Raw genomic sequence first — 14,035 nt, 5'->3', positions numbered from 1 at the left:
CAAGTCTGTCATTGAGGCCAGAAAAAAACTAATGCTTTACAGTATCTTAAGGTCAGTTCTGGAAGAAGCTGGTTCTTAGCTGGTTTGCAGAGGAAAGCGGTCCTGTGGTCTTTCAATGCTTGGAAAATGCACAACAAATGTGCTGACTAGTTGATATTCACTCTAGGGGCTGAAGCTAGGTTTTAATCTTCCATCTCAAGCCAGTTTAGGTACTTGAATAATAATATAATACAATAGGGCAGTTTGAAAACAAGCCTTAAGAACTTTTTACTTCTATTTTATTACACACACACACACACCCCAACTATATAAATACAGGTGGAATTGTGTCCATAAATAACAAGGCAAGTTCCTAGCAAGGCAAAGATGCGAATAGGGGATCTTTTTTGCCTAATGGTTTAAAAGCTCTGGTTTTGCTGCATACAGTTATATAAAGAGCCCTCCCTGTAATTATGGATGTGTCTTACCCCACTGAGTATGAATTAAACATGTGAAAGCTAGGAAGGATTTAGATCATCGAATTAAAGCAGAACTGACAAATTCGTTGTTTTTCATATGCACTGTTAGCCCTTGCTTACCGACTGTGTGCAGTCTGTTAGCTTCCTCTCCCCATTGATCTTTCACATGGGGGGGGCGGGAAGAAAAGCACTTAAAAAGGCAAAGGATAATGAAAGGGAAAGAAACCTCAAGACCTCAGGCTGGTAAAAGGGTGTACAAAGTGACTTTGAACTCCTTTGTGAAACTTAAGAGGGCCCCCACTTAAGCTTTATTAAATACCCATCTGTCAGTGAGATCAATGCGCCTATAATACATTGCTGAGTAGGTTTGTACAGTTTGCAGTTTCCCTCAAAAGAGGTCTGCAGAGTTATGCTTTTTTGTTTCTTCTAGTAGATACTATGGAGGAATAAAGCAAGGTGATTGTGTTAATAGTTTGTTTATGAAGCTTTGCAGTAGGTTCATGAAAATAGCCACATGCTTTTCCTGCATTATAAAAATAACAGCTCTGAGCCAAGATTTGTGCGAAATGGAGGTATACAATAACTCTTACCTCTGTTCTTTTGTCAGACACTGTTGCTGCTTTAAGTTTGCAGAACAGCTTGTTTTGTGTTTCCCTTGGTCCTGGCTTTTCATATGTCTTACCGATATAATGGAACCTGTTACTATATGGTACATAAATATTAACATAAAACGTATTTCTTAATACCATACTTGAGGAAAATGGGAAGCTGCTAAAGCTGTTGATCATACTTTGGGTTTCTAAAAGTTCCTGTCCCGTTGCTGTGACCAGCAGGCAATTTGGGTTGAGATGGAAGGTTTCCCAGGAAGCATTGCCTCGGGTCTGCAACCTGAGTGAGCTGGCGTTGCTGAGCTGTGGTGCTTTGCTAGGTACTGGGTGCTTGCTGCAACACGGTGGGGTTTGCTTCAGAACTCAGTCTCAGAAACTGGGAGGAATCTGAAAGAAGCATGGCAGAGCCGGCGGGAGGGTAGGTAAATAGACTGAGAATGTTTCCCGACTCCAGGTCGTCTTGAGTAGTAATTAACACAGTTGTTTAATGCATCTCCAGAAGGAGTGGTCAGTCGTACCCCTAAGAAGAACACAGGCTGGTGTTCACAGGGCAAACAAGACAGTCCTGTCTGCCTCTTGAGAGTAAAACATGATGGATAATAATTAAAATCCCAAACTTGACTCTTACCTGGCAGTGGCGCAAACAGACTTGTGCTGTTGCTCTTGGAGCATGCTGGCAGGTGATCCCATCTTTATTTCATGCTTCAGAAGCTAGTGGCCTGTTGGCCATCACCATCACGGGAGCCGTTCCCAGTCTCCCAGTCCCTTCCTGCCTTAGCACAGGTCCCCCCTGGCCTCTACAGAGCAGCTGCAGCCGGAGCTCCCTCTTGGGCATGGGGACCGCTTCCTTCCTAGTCCCGGCATGGAGTCGTTGACACAGTCCTCTTCTGGGCACTGGTTTCTTGCAGTTTTCTGAAAGGTGGTTTATCAGTTACTTAAATCCACTCTCTGCTCTGTGCAGGATTTACTATAAGGAAATCTGAGCCCTTAGTCTTTTAAGAATGACTTTTAAATGACAAAATCACAGTGGTAAGCATCTGTCAAATTACGTATTGAATGCTAGGCAAGTAAGAAACAGATGAATCCTTGTTAAGTCCCAAGAAAATCTCACAAATGGATTTTTTTCTATAGCTTGATGGATGTAATCACCATTTCTTCTCGCTAACCCTCAGGTTGTGGAGCTTGATTGAAACCTTTTGAAAAGGAAGGTGAATTATGTCACAAGGGTGTTACTCTTCTTAAGCTAAATCTTGTGAAACTAGATTGGGTATGATCATGCTGTGTCATGGGTGGCAGAGATGTACACCACTTATATATACAGGATGCTGATCTAATTATTTAATGTTTGGTCTCAGAAATATGTTATCACTGCAGTTGTTCGCTGGATTGTTCTTTTCGTTTCCCAGATCTGCACAGTAACCCTGAATTACTGAAGGCTTTTGTGCACCAATGTACTTTTAACTGTCTGTGCTATGCCTGTTGATATTAGTGCAAAAAATCAGATTATAAAAATTACTAAGTTACTGCATTTAATACCTTTTAATTATCTTGGGTTTTGCTTTTTAATCCCTGTTAATTCTCCCTGGAGACAAATCTGAATGTGTTAGCTGTGTATCTTTGCCAGTGATAAAGAGAAAACAAGTGGCTGGTGGCCTCATGATATACAAAGAGGAGAGAGATTTTAGACCACCTAAATTTGCACTAAATCTTTGGGTATTGTTTTCTTTAGGTTTTTATTAGATGGTTGAAGAACGTGGAAGTGTGCACATACTGTGCAGAAGTGCTATTTGTAACTTGGCAGATTGCTGTGGAGACAGCAACAAAAAGTAATTTGAATGGGAACCAGTAAGAACTGATTGTGCAATGATGTTAAATTTATAAATTTAATGTAAATAAAACATACCAATCACTTTGAGGTGTTAGGAGAACACAAAATTCAAGAGTGTTGTTTGCTTTTGCAAACAAGCTTGCATCTCTAAGGCGTTTGCATCAAGAAAATGAATAAGAATTTCAATTTTTGTTTCATTTTTAAAACTACTTTTCTTTATTGCCTAACCCTTCTATCTTTTCTTGTCCCGTGTGAATAATTTCTCATCAGCTCAAGTATTGTAAGTTTTATGCTGGAGAAAGAACACAAAATGGTTAGTGTTTTGTTTGGCTTTTTTAAATACGTGATATGGGGACATAGTTTTGATGGGTTTGAAAAGATAATTCTTTGATTTTGTCCGGTGATTGTCTGTCTTTATTGACTCAGAAGTTTATCTTTCAAATACCACACAAAGCTTAAAATCTGTTTAAAAAATCGCAGGGCCAAAGAGCTGGCACTGCCTGCTAGGGCAGCCACTTTCTCTTTACTGCTTCCTTTCACTCGGGCTGTAAAATTTATGCACAGGGTTGTCCATTCTGTTGCTGTCCTGGTTAAGAGCAGAGAACTAAACCTGTTTCTAGGTTTCAGGGATTAGCAGTGAGGTGCTGTGGGGCACCTCTTGCCCTCGGTGACTGGACACGGGAGGGCTGTCAGAAGTGCAGCTTCCCCCAGCCATGCTGACAAGCTGCTTTTTCTGCTCCTTCCCTGTGCCGCCCTGGCATCCTGCTCGCTCCGGCTGTGACATCTCTGCCAAGGCTGCCCACAGCCTCATTGTGTTGCTGCAACGTGAAACACAAACCAACGCGTCTGTAGGTGGTTTTATTGACTGCTGACTGCTATGATGGTTTTCTGATGTGATTGCTGATGACAATGTAACCCATCCAATTAGCTAATGAGATGCATCCTCTTAGCCTGTGCTGTCCTGTAAGCATGTATAGCAGTTGAAGCAAAAAGAAAAAAAAAAGCAAAACAAAACCAAACGGTACAACATTAAAACAGAAAGTAGATCAAAAGCAGCCTGCCTGTTGCTCTGCTTAGTAGCTGCAGTGTTAGGCCTGGCTTAGTTCCTATTTTATATTTTGCTTTGATGGGGATAAATGATGAAAGTAAGTGGATTAGCTTTCACTTCTTGTTTTGTGTTTCAAAGGGATGCTTTCACATTTGTGTCATTTCTAAAACTAAATCAAGTATTTGAAATGTGGTAGATGGAAATACCTGCTTATGGTAAATTTGAAATATAAGGACAAGTATTTGAAATGTAGTAAATGCTTATGGTTTGCAAAACAAAAAGCTCTATTCTAAATGCAAGTTTACAGTCCTCCTAAACATTGCTTTTTGTTATACTGTTTGTGAAGAACTATTTTGTATAAATCTTATTATTATAGCTGTAGTTTTTAAGTTGAAATGACAGGAAAGGTTCTTCAGCCCTTCCTGTTTTGTGGGAGTATTTAACATTCATGTTTGTGGCTTTTTGTGTAGTGTTATGCAAGCCATCGCCTCCCTTTCTTCTTCTGATGGCTGCAAGTTAGTAGGGGTGGGGGGAAAGTTAAAACAGAGTTGAGTTTTCTGAAATGGTATTGGAAGCAGGTGGTAAAAAGCTGCAGCTTCTCATGATGAGCAAAGATGGCATGATGTGAAAGAGAACGGCAGATGCAATCCTGAAGTAGCTGTTCCTCAGAGTTGCCACTTTTAAACACTTTGGGCCCTTTTTTCAAACTGTGATTACTATTAAACTACTATGCAAAATATTGAGGGGGAGGAGGGGGAGGGAACGGGCCCCTCATCCTTAAGAAGTTCTTTACTTATGCTGATTTGACTGAGATTTGTCATGTCTCTTATTTCCATTCCAGTGAAAGCTGGTGGGATGCGAATTGTGCAGAAACACCCACACAATTCTGATGCCAAAGAAGAAAAAGATAAGGATGACCAAGACTGGGAAACCAGCAGGTGAGTCCTTTGATTTGATGCATGTGCTACGGCGAATTTCCATGACCTTGAACCTTATCATGTTTGTTTTGCCTTGTGGATAACAAAGCAAAGATACGGTTGGTTTTGTATCATAAAACTGATTTAAAGCAGTAGCAAGTTACATGCTCCTTCAAGAGAACTGGGGAATATGGCAGTTTTTAGCTTGCTGACCCTCCTCTAAATGGTCCTGTTAGGTAAGAGAAGGTTAAAGAAAAACAGTACGGTTAAAGTAAAACATCAGCCTTCCTAAGATCTCGAAACATTTCAGAATCTGCAGAAGAATAGAGGCTAGACACATTTGGATGCAAACATTAGGTTGTCAGTCTGTGTATGAGGTGGTCTTGCTGTGTGCTGGGTGATTCCTTCTACCCGTTGGTCCATATTCCTTTCTCTGTGACATATTTGACAACATGGTGCTTTTTAAAAGACAAGTAAAAATAAATGCAGTTAATATTATCTGCTTTTTTTTTAGGTGGGAATCTAGCGGTTTCAGTGGTGGAGGATACAAAGACAGCAGTTACTTAGCAGGTTTAACTAGATTTATCAGGTAACTGCTATGTAGAAATGAAAGCAGGGAGGTTCAGTGGACTGTTGCTGTATTTCTGTTCATACAAAAGCCAACTGGGTTTGTGCTGCTTTCCTTGGCTAGTTGTTTTTCTTTGTAACCAAGACATTTACCTCAAATCTTTATGTACTAGCTTGCTGCATGTTCTTGCTATTTGCTCAAGGCAAAAAAAACCCAGAGCCATTCTTGTGCTTTGGCAAGCAGACTGGCTTATATGATGTTTATTTTATGTGCAAAACAATAGTAATAAATAAGCATTGTGAAAATGTCTGCATAAATAAGAACAAGTGTGTTTATTAAATCACAACTTGAATAGGAGATACTTACGAGAAGGCAAAAGTAATTTTAATTAATATGTTCAAGTGAAAGGTAGGAAAATTGAACTTTATGCATTTCTTTATTAACAAAGTCAGTCATCTTGTATTTCTGTTCAGCGGCACATAAGCAGGAACAGAGTCTGTACTGGAGTCAGGTTTTGTCCAAAGGAACGAATCTTGTCTTGTGGTTAATTTCAACTTTGCCTGGGAATACATCCTTTTATTTGAGGTGGGTTCGTGGTGGGTTGACCTTGGCTCTTTGCCAGTTGCCCACCAAGCCGCTATATCACTCTACTCCTCAGCAGGACAGGAGGGAGAGAATAAGATGGAAAAAACTTCTGGGTCAAGATAAAGGCAGTTTAATAAAGCAGTAGCAAAAGCTACATGCAGAAGCAAAGGAAAACAAAAGATTTAGTCTCTATTTCCCATCAGCAGGTGATGTCTAGTAACTTCCCAAGAAGCAGGGCTTCAGTATGTGTAGCAGTTGCTCTGGAAGACAAAACGCCTTAATAATGAATGCCCTCTCTTCTCCTTTCCCTTAGCTTCTATTGCTGAGCAGATGTCATATGGTATGGAATACCCCTTTGGTCACTTTGGGTCAGCTGTCCTGGCTGTGTCCCCTCCCGAGACCTTGTCCACCCCCAGCCTACTGATGAGGTGGGGTAATGTTGGAGAGACAGCCCTGGTGCTGTGTGAGCACTGCTCAGCAGTAGCCATTACACTGGTGTGTTACCAGCGCCTTTCTAGCTACCAGTACAAAGCACAGCACTATGAGGAAAATTAACTCCATCTCAGCCAGGCCCAGTACGGTGTTATATACCTTCTTATTCTTACATTTCCTTGGCATGCCAACCTCCTGGCAAGGGAATCCTAGGATCCAAATGAGAAGACTTCTTATGCCTGCTCACCAATCTAAACCTCTGTTAAAATATAGCTATCTGCTTTATCAAATTTTCCCCTCTCACTCAAGTAGCGTAGGGAGAGGTTAAAATTTAACCTGGTGTTTGTGGCTGTGTCTGCTTTAGCCAGTGCTGTGGCACAGTGGAAGCAGATCTGCAGGGGGAAACAGTTGGTGCTGAGGACTTCATGTTCACAGGGCATGTGTTTTGGAGATTACTTAATGTGGTGTTCTGGACTGAAGGACCAGTCCTAGCTGGCATGTGTTAGGTGTCGCCTTGAACTGCATGTTCAGTTCAGCGTCATCTGAGGGAATCCAGGTCAGGTGCCCTGAAACCAATCCGCGATGCAAAACAAAGCCTGGCCAGCAGAACGATCGGGAGGCCTGATCTTAAGATGCTAACAAGTAGGCACTGTATATTAATGTTGTAAAGCAGGTCCATGAGCAATTTTTATGCTTTAAAGTCAGAGAAGAAAGTTTAATGACCTCTAGAGCTACCTTATTAACTGGGAAATAGTTAGATATTGCACCTCTTAAAATCCATTGCCTCGGCCACCTGATCAGTTTATTGTCAAAATATGCACTTAGAGACTGCCTCTCACTTTGGCTTTCTTGTAGAGGATACGTTGTCAGTCTGTATTAGGCACTTGAGCATACAGTTATTCACAAGCCTGTATATTAATACAAAAAGCATTGATCTGAACTTTTTGTTTCTTTGATTTAATCCTCTTAGAATCATAGAATCATTTAGATTGGAAAAGACCTTTAAGATCATCAAGGCCAGCCGTAAAACAAACACTGCCAAGTGTACCACTAAACCATGCCCCTAAGTGCCACATCTACCCATCTTTTTAGATACCTCCAGGGATGGCAACTCAGTCACTTCCCTGGGTGGCATGCTCCAATGCTTAACAACCCTTTTGATGAAGAAATTTTTCCTGATATCCAATCTAAATCCCCCCTGGCACAATCTGAGGCCATTTCCTCTTGTTCTTTTTCTTGGGAGAAGACTGACCCCTACCTCAGTACAACCTTCTTTCAGGTAGCTGTAAGTTCTTCCCTGAGCCTCTTTTTCTTGAGAAAGAGGCAGGAGGGACATAAGGAACATAGATGGGAACTAGAATGAATTATAAAACAAAACTGTAAGATGGTTTACAAGGCTGGGAGAAGTTGTTTTCCTGGTAGAACTGGGAAACCTTTGTGTCTGTGAGGAAAAGGGTTTAGTGTGCCTTTTGTAGGCTCCTGTGGGAATACTTGTGGTATAGCTCCGGTCGCTGTACAAGCTTTAGATGTGAGCAAAAAGTTATTTAGCCATAACAGAATAAACAAACTCCACAGGCCATAGTATATAAAGTTGTTGTTTGTCAGAATTAAATTTTGTTTGCAGCATGTCAGCTGCTTTTGTGCTGGAAGGTGCAGTCCCCTGGAGTTCCTGTCTGCTCCTGTGATTCACAGTGCCCTTCTAAACCACTTGGATTTCTGATGCCTGCAGAGGGAGGTTTATCAGGAGAGGTTTATGAGGAGGGGGGAGAAGAGGCCACTAGCATTCTGTTTGCTTTTTCTGACACCAATATATATGTACTTTTTGGGTTTTGCTAGCTGGTATTTTATGTTCCTTTGCTAAGCAGAGGCATCTGTGTTTTTAACTTTCACGGTTTTAGTCTTTGCCATTTTAAGGTAGTATCACTGATATGATGCAATCTCTAGTCCCTATTGCATCTCAAAGTCAAAAGAAGCAAACAGCCCTTCAGGCAGTTTGTATCAGGTGATAGGGGAAGCTGAGAATGAGGTGAGAGAAAATAATAAAACAGGGAAGAGTAATTTGTGTGTCAGTGTGTGAAGAGGGAGGCCAGGATAATTGAGTGATTATTTTAATCTCATTGCAGTTGAGGACAGATTAGTGGAATTGGCAGTAAATTGAGGCAGAAGATTTTGAGCTTTCTCGAGTTCCCTGGGTGCTTTGAGGGGAACTTGGTGCTCCAAGAGCATTTCCTCCTCACGATGGCACAAATTTGAGCAGCTGCTCTGCAAGTAAGCTTTCAGCTGGAATTCATAGAAGTGTTTGTGGTTTGGAGACAGCTGGCATTGGTTTTGCAGCCTGCTTGTAGAAGAAGACAGTGGGTCAGTGTTTCTAGTCTTAACGTAAACAAAGCTGATACAGGTAGACACCCCTGAAGTAGCCAGCTGTGCTGTTGTAAAGGTGATTCACCAGGTATATCTTCTTTGACATTTGTCTCTGTTGTTCAGCAACTTGCAATCCAGTTACTGTAATTTACTCTGCAAAGTATTTTATTCAGTTCTGTTTCCTAAAATAAAACTGTAATGACAACCTACCATTTCATGAAATGGTAGGCTGACATGTCATGATGGTGATTTGTGATCCCTTAAAACAATGTGTGGTAAGATGATTTTACACAAATTAAACTTTTCCTACAAAGCAGTTCTCAGCTTTGAGTGGTAATGGAAAGAATTTTATATGTCTGATATAAATACAGTTTTACTTAGAGGAATGGCTGGATATAATTATATGGAGAAGACTCAGTGAAGGGAGGGAGGGGTTGCACCATTTGGTTTAGGTGAACTAAAAAAAGAGAGTGGTGCCACTGGGGTCAAGATGTCAACAATAAACTTGATTATAAGGTGGGGTCCTCAGCCCTCATGTTCTTCAAGACAACTGGTTGTGATCAGCCTGGTCGGAGATAGGATACTAGCTGGATGAGCTTCTGGTCTGATCTGTTATTGGTTTTTTTATGTTTCTGTAATTGCTTAAGACTTGTGTTGATTCGGTTTTTAGATATGGTTGCAGTTTTGATTGATAGGCAGTCATACTGATTGCTGCCAGAAAGTGTGGGGGTTTTTTGTGATGCTAGATGAAGGTGAAACAGAATTAGAAGTAGGCTTATGAATAGAAACCATCATTTTTCAGGGCTGTATGTTATCACAGAAAATGTTTGGAATAAATAGTTCTGGGTTTTATTAGAAGCCCATTAATGCATGTTTAACTGAGATGTGCAGTATCGTGTGCGCTCCTGTGCCAGCATCTGACTCTAGCCATAATAAATACTCCTGAAAGACAGATAATTTGATGTGAGAGCTGCTTGCTCAGTTTTGCACAAGAGCTTCATTAATTGTCACTCAGGGACCTCAAGAAGCAGAAACTATAATCGCATATCAGCATCTGGATTTAAAAAAAAAATATTTAAAGCAGATATCTGGCTCACTTTGTCTTTTACAGGGTAAACTGCAAAGGCTTTCATGTCTAAAGACTTTTGTTCTCTTCTGTTATATTTCTGAAACAAAGTGGGTAATTACAGTGACTTAATTACTGAATATAAATGTAGTAGAGTGGTTTCTCGGTATATGTATGTAAATTGTGGTTTGTACCTCAAACTTACCTGGAGATTGTGAATCCGGCATTATGTCTGACTTCCCTGTTAGCTCTGGAAAGAATAAATTATGCAGCCTGGATTTTAATTCAGTCTAGGATGTGGATATTGGCCTTAGCATTGGGCAAAAGAAAAAAATATTAAGAGGATAGTTTAGAGTGTTGTGACTCAAAAGCAAAATGATGCTAATGAAACATGAGTGTCCATATGTCAAAGAGCTGGTCTCAGTACTTATTCAGTTACATGGTGAGAGAGTTGTTGTTGAAGGCCCTTGTTACCCTTCAGGTATCTCCCTCCATGTTACTTGTTAAGTGTGAGTATGCTAGTTAAGCCGCACCTGCTTTTTTTCTTTTAGAAGTGTGGTGGAAATCTCAAAAATTTAGGCTGCAGATACATACTTTAGTTCAAGAGTAAATTTGTTTTTCCTTTCCCTCACTTTGCTCTGTTGCAACTGACAAGAAATAAGTGACAGGCATTATTTCTGTTTTTCATTTGCCACTGAAGGTTCTGCTGTCACTGAAATGTATTTAATTTTTGCCTTTTAATGACCCTTGTTGTCTGAACTTCTGACAGAATTTCAAAAATATAAAGTAGATTATACTACTAAGCCATTAGAGCAGGTTTGTATGTTTGTTTACACCCTACATATGGAAGTGCTTTGAAACTATTTCTATTCCTTGTGTTTCACATTGTTGTTCTGGTTATTTAGCCAGGGCAGAAACTGTAGAGTTCAAGTCCTGATCCTTTAACTTTCAGAACAGCTGCCACCTGGGAAATGATGTCTGATGTTTGGCTCGCTGGCACGCAGGTGCTGTAGGAGGAGGTAGTTCTGTCATGGATGAAAATGTTTCAGTTAGTTCTAATGTCTGTTGTAGGGCTAACAGGTGTTTGAAAAAGGGAAATCTTGGAAGTTCTAAGCAAAAAAAAAAAAAACCCAAAAAAAAAACCCACCACCCAAAACTTTACAGCTTGTTAAACAGGAAAACCAGACCCGCATGAACAGGTAGCATTGTACTTCGTAAGTACTCAGTATGACTAGCCCATCAGTGTTTCTTCTATGTAGCTCACCAACACAAAGCTGAAAAAAGACCTCTTTATTTGTGTTCATCATCTATAAACCCAAAGTATTGGCAAAATAAGCAGTTGTTGACTTGGCATGGTGAATCTTTAAGGTAAAAAGAAAGAGACAGGTCAGGACAGGTAGGCTGCAACATTGTCTGCTTAAGTTTTTTTAGAAAGGGAATGTGCAGCTTTGGTGGTTGAAGGACTGGCTGAGTCTCTTTCTGAGAGACTGATCGTTGGCTTCAAAGGTCGCTTGGGCTATTGTGCCAGTGGAGGCAGCTCTGTAGGAGGGAGCTGATAAAGTGTCTATCATAAGCACCCAGATGTTCTTTGACAGAATTCACATTTCTTCCATCACTTCTCTGTGTCTTTTTTTCCCTCTTTTGGGGGCCTCATTCTGTTACCTCTGTGAGCTGATGTGTCTTTACGCAAAGATTATGTTCACAGACCATATATTGCCATTTTATGCTTGACAACTCTGTCAAATGTATGGATATAACTGATACAATTCTTGAGGGATTTGATTCATGTCTTTGGCCTTTGAGCTCTTATTACTCGGATGTGGAGCTTTGGAGGTAGTTGGCCTTAGAGGATGAAATGTCTGGGGGAAGTGCAATGAAAAAGCAACCTGGCTGTGAATACCATGCTTGCAGTTTCTGGGAAAGATGCAAACTGCAGCACGTATTGGCCATTATCCCTCTGTCACACTACAGTGTCGTGTAACTGTAACTTCTTTACTTGGTTAAATATTCCAAAGGCTAAAAGGATGTTCTGCTGGCAAAAGACCTGTGAAAAAAATTAACAACTATAATTTTGTAATATTATTAAGCAGAATGCAGAGCATAGTGCAATGAGGGGAATAGCTTCCTACCTTCTTCAAAATATCTTTGATTTCCAAAAAGATTCTGTGCTTGCTGCCTTTTTTTTCTTCTTGTCTTTGTTATTTTGGACTTAAATTCACTTCACAGGTAGGGGAATAGCTTAACAGTGTCACAGTAGTCATCTTTTATATAGGTAATATTGCCTCCAATGCATTTTCCCACCTTGTTATTAACCTTCGTGTCTTAATCTTTTGTGTAGTTTTTACTATTAGTAGATGTTTGTTTATGCATAATTTAATTATATAACACACACACACACCACCCCCAGTACTGGCAATTTTAATTTGATTTTTCAGGACAATATCTTCTGCATATGACCAGTTACTTGGAGAAGCAGCAAAGTAATTGCTGACCTGCGTTGAACCATATCAAACGCATATGCAGTTATAGATGTAACTAGAATTACAGAGAACAGAATATATAATAGTGATTCTTAAATGCAGAACTACTGTAAGGCAAGGAAAGAGGCTGTGAATATATCCATTTAAGAAGTGAAAATATCTGTGAATGTAGGGAATGGAGAAAAACCTAGACAGGATTATGAATGAAGCATTCTCATACAGGAAGATGTGAGTCTTCTGAAAGATTGTTTCATGCTTCCAGTATTTCCTGATGATTGAAGCAGTAAGTTGATAAATCCCTCACTGTAAGTGCCAGTTATGAAATGGTACAGATAGCTCTTTTCATATTCCTGAAATACTGTGTGCATGTGTGAAAGAACTAAAAAAGGTCTGATATTTCTGCGCCCACCCTCCCCACCCCCCAAATGAGTAGAAGATAACACCATCCAGCTCAGCAAGAGCTGGGTTTCATCCCAGGAAACATATGCTGTCTTATGAAATTAGCTGGGAAGCTGAGTTGAATTGTCAGCCAAGCTGGTGTAAGAGTAAGATTTTAAAAGAATGGAAGTCTTGTATTCTGTGTGATGAGGAAAGTGTGAAAAGCTTAGTCATACACAAAGAGGAAAGTGGATACGAAGTAGTATCTCGTGAGTGGCACAGCTTAGCATGGTGTTCTGCAACTGTACGGAGCAGTAAAATATCATAAGCTAATATCTTAAATGGTGACATTTTGCTTTGTGCTTTTCCCTTGGTGCCTTTCTGAAATACTGGAATGCATGGTTACCATGCCGGTTTGAAGGCACACACAGTATTGAAACAGGTATTACATAGCCATTATAAAGCACAAAAATTTCCAAACTCAAAAGTAAAATCAAACCCTTTTCATTGTGCCAGCAAAGCCCAAATCTCTATTATTCAAATGTTCAGCAACATTGTGAGCATTTCTAAAGCTAAAGGTATGAATTTCTACTAGAAAAAGCTGCCAGAGGACCAGATGCTACTCGTTTATTTAGAATAAAACCCCCTATGTTTGAAGTGAAGTCACCATGAGCTGAAAATTAGTAGGAGGTGTGTGAGATTGACACCATGTGTGCCAAGGATGAGCATCTAGTTTTTTTAAGTAGCACCTTCCTCTCCTTTAAGTTTCTTCTGCCTCAGCTGCATCAGGCACTGAACTTTGAAGCAGTTTAATATTAAAATAAACTTAGAATTATCATTTGTTAACTGTCAGTGGGCCAGATAGAAGGAAATTGCACTCAGCTGTGCCCAGGACACTGGTACTAGAAGCAGGAGATAAACAAGAGATAATTAAAGACAACACTGTAAACATTTATCATATCATCACCGTTCTGTTTAGTCTGCTGTAGCAGTTGATAGAGCTGTTCATTGTAGCACATTACTTGATGCGAAAGTGTTTGTTGCAGTAGGCTTGCTGTCTTCTGATTTAATTGTAGTATTTCAATAATTGCATCTTGGTCACAGTCATCCTGTTAAATAAATGGCGATTAGTAAAAAATACTTTAGCAATGTTCACACAAATCTTAGTTCTGATGAGTTTCAGTTTCTCTGGGACTCGTTCCTTAGAATACATATAACATGGTGAGCCTGGGGCTGTGAATGTGTTCAAAGAGGAGCTGGTTTTGAATCGCATTTCTGTGATTCTTTTTTTATTTCTGGGATCATG

General features: G+C 40.1%; 1 protein-coding gene across 1 annotated transcript in view; it reads left to right on the top strand.

Moving 5' to 3' along the window:
• The window catches only part of DAP (death associated protein), a 56,763-nt gene that overhangs the window by 2,036 nt on the left and 40,692 nt on the right, over window positions 1-14,035 (top strand). Inside the window, exon 2 of the mRNA XM_055800047.1 lies at window positions 4,784-4,880. Within this exon, the coding sequence (XP_055656022.1) occupies window positions 4,784-4,880 (97 nt within the window). The remainder of the gene's footprint in view (window positions 1-4,783; window positions 4,881-14,035) is intronic.

Source organism: Falco peregrinus, chromosome 3 (assembly GCF_023634155.1).
Source record: "Falco peregrinus isolate bFalPer1 chromosome 3, bFalPer1.pri, whole genome shotgun sequence".
Taxonomy (NCBI): Eukaryota; Metazoa; Chordata; class Aves; order Falconiformes; family Falconidae; genus Falco; species Falco peregrinus.
This window is presented reverse-complemented; position numbering and strand designations above follow the sequence as displayed.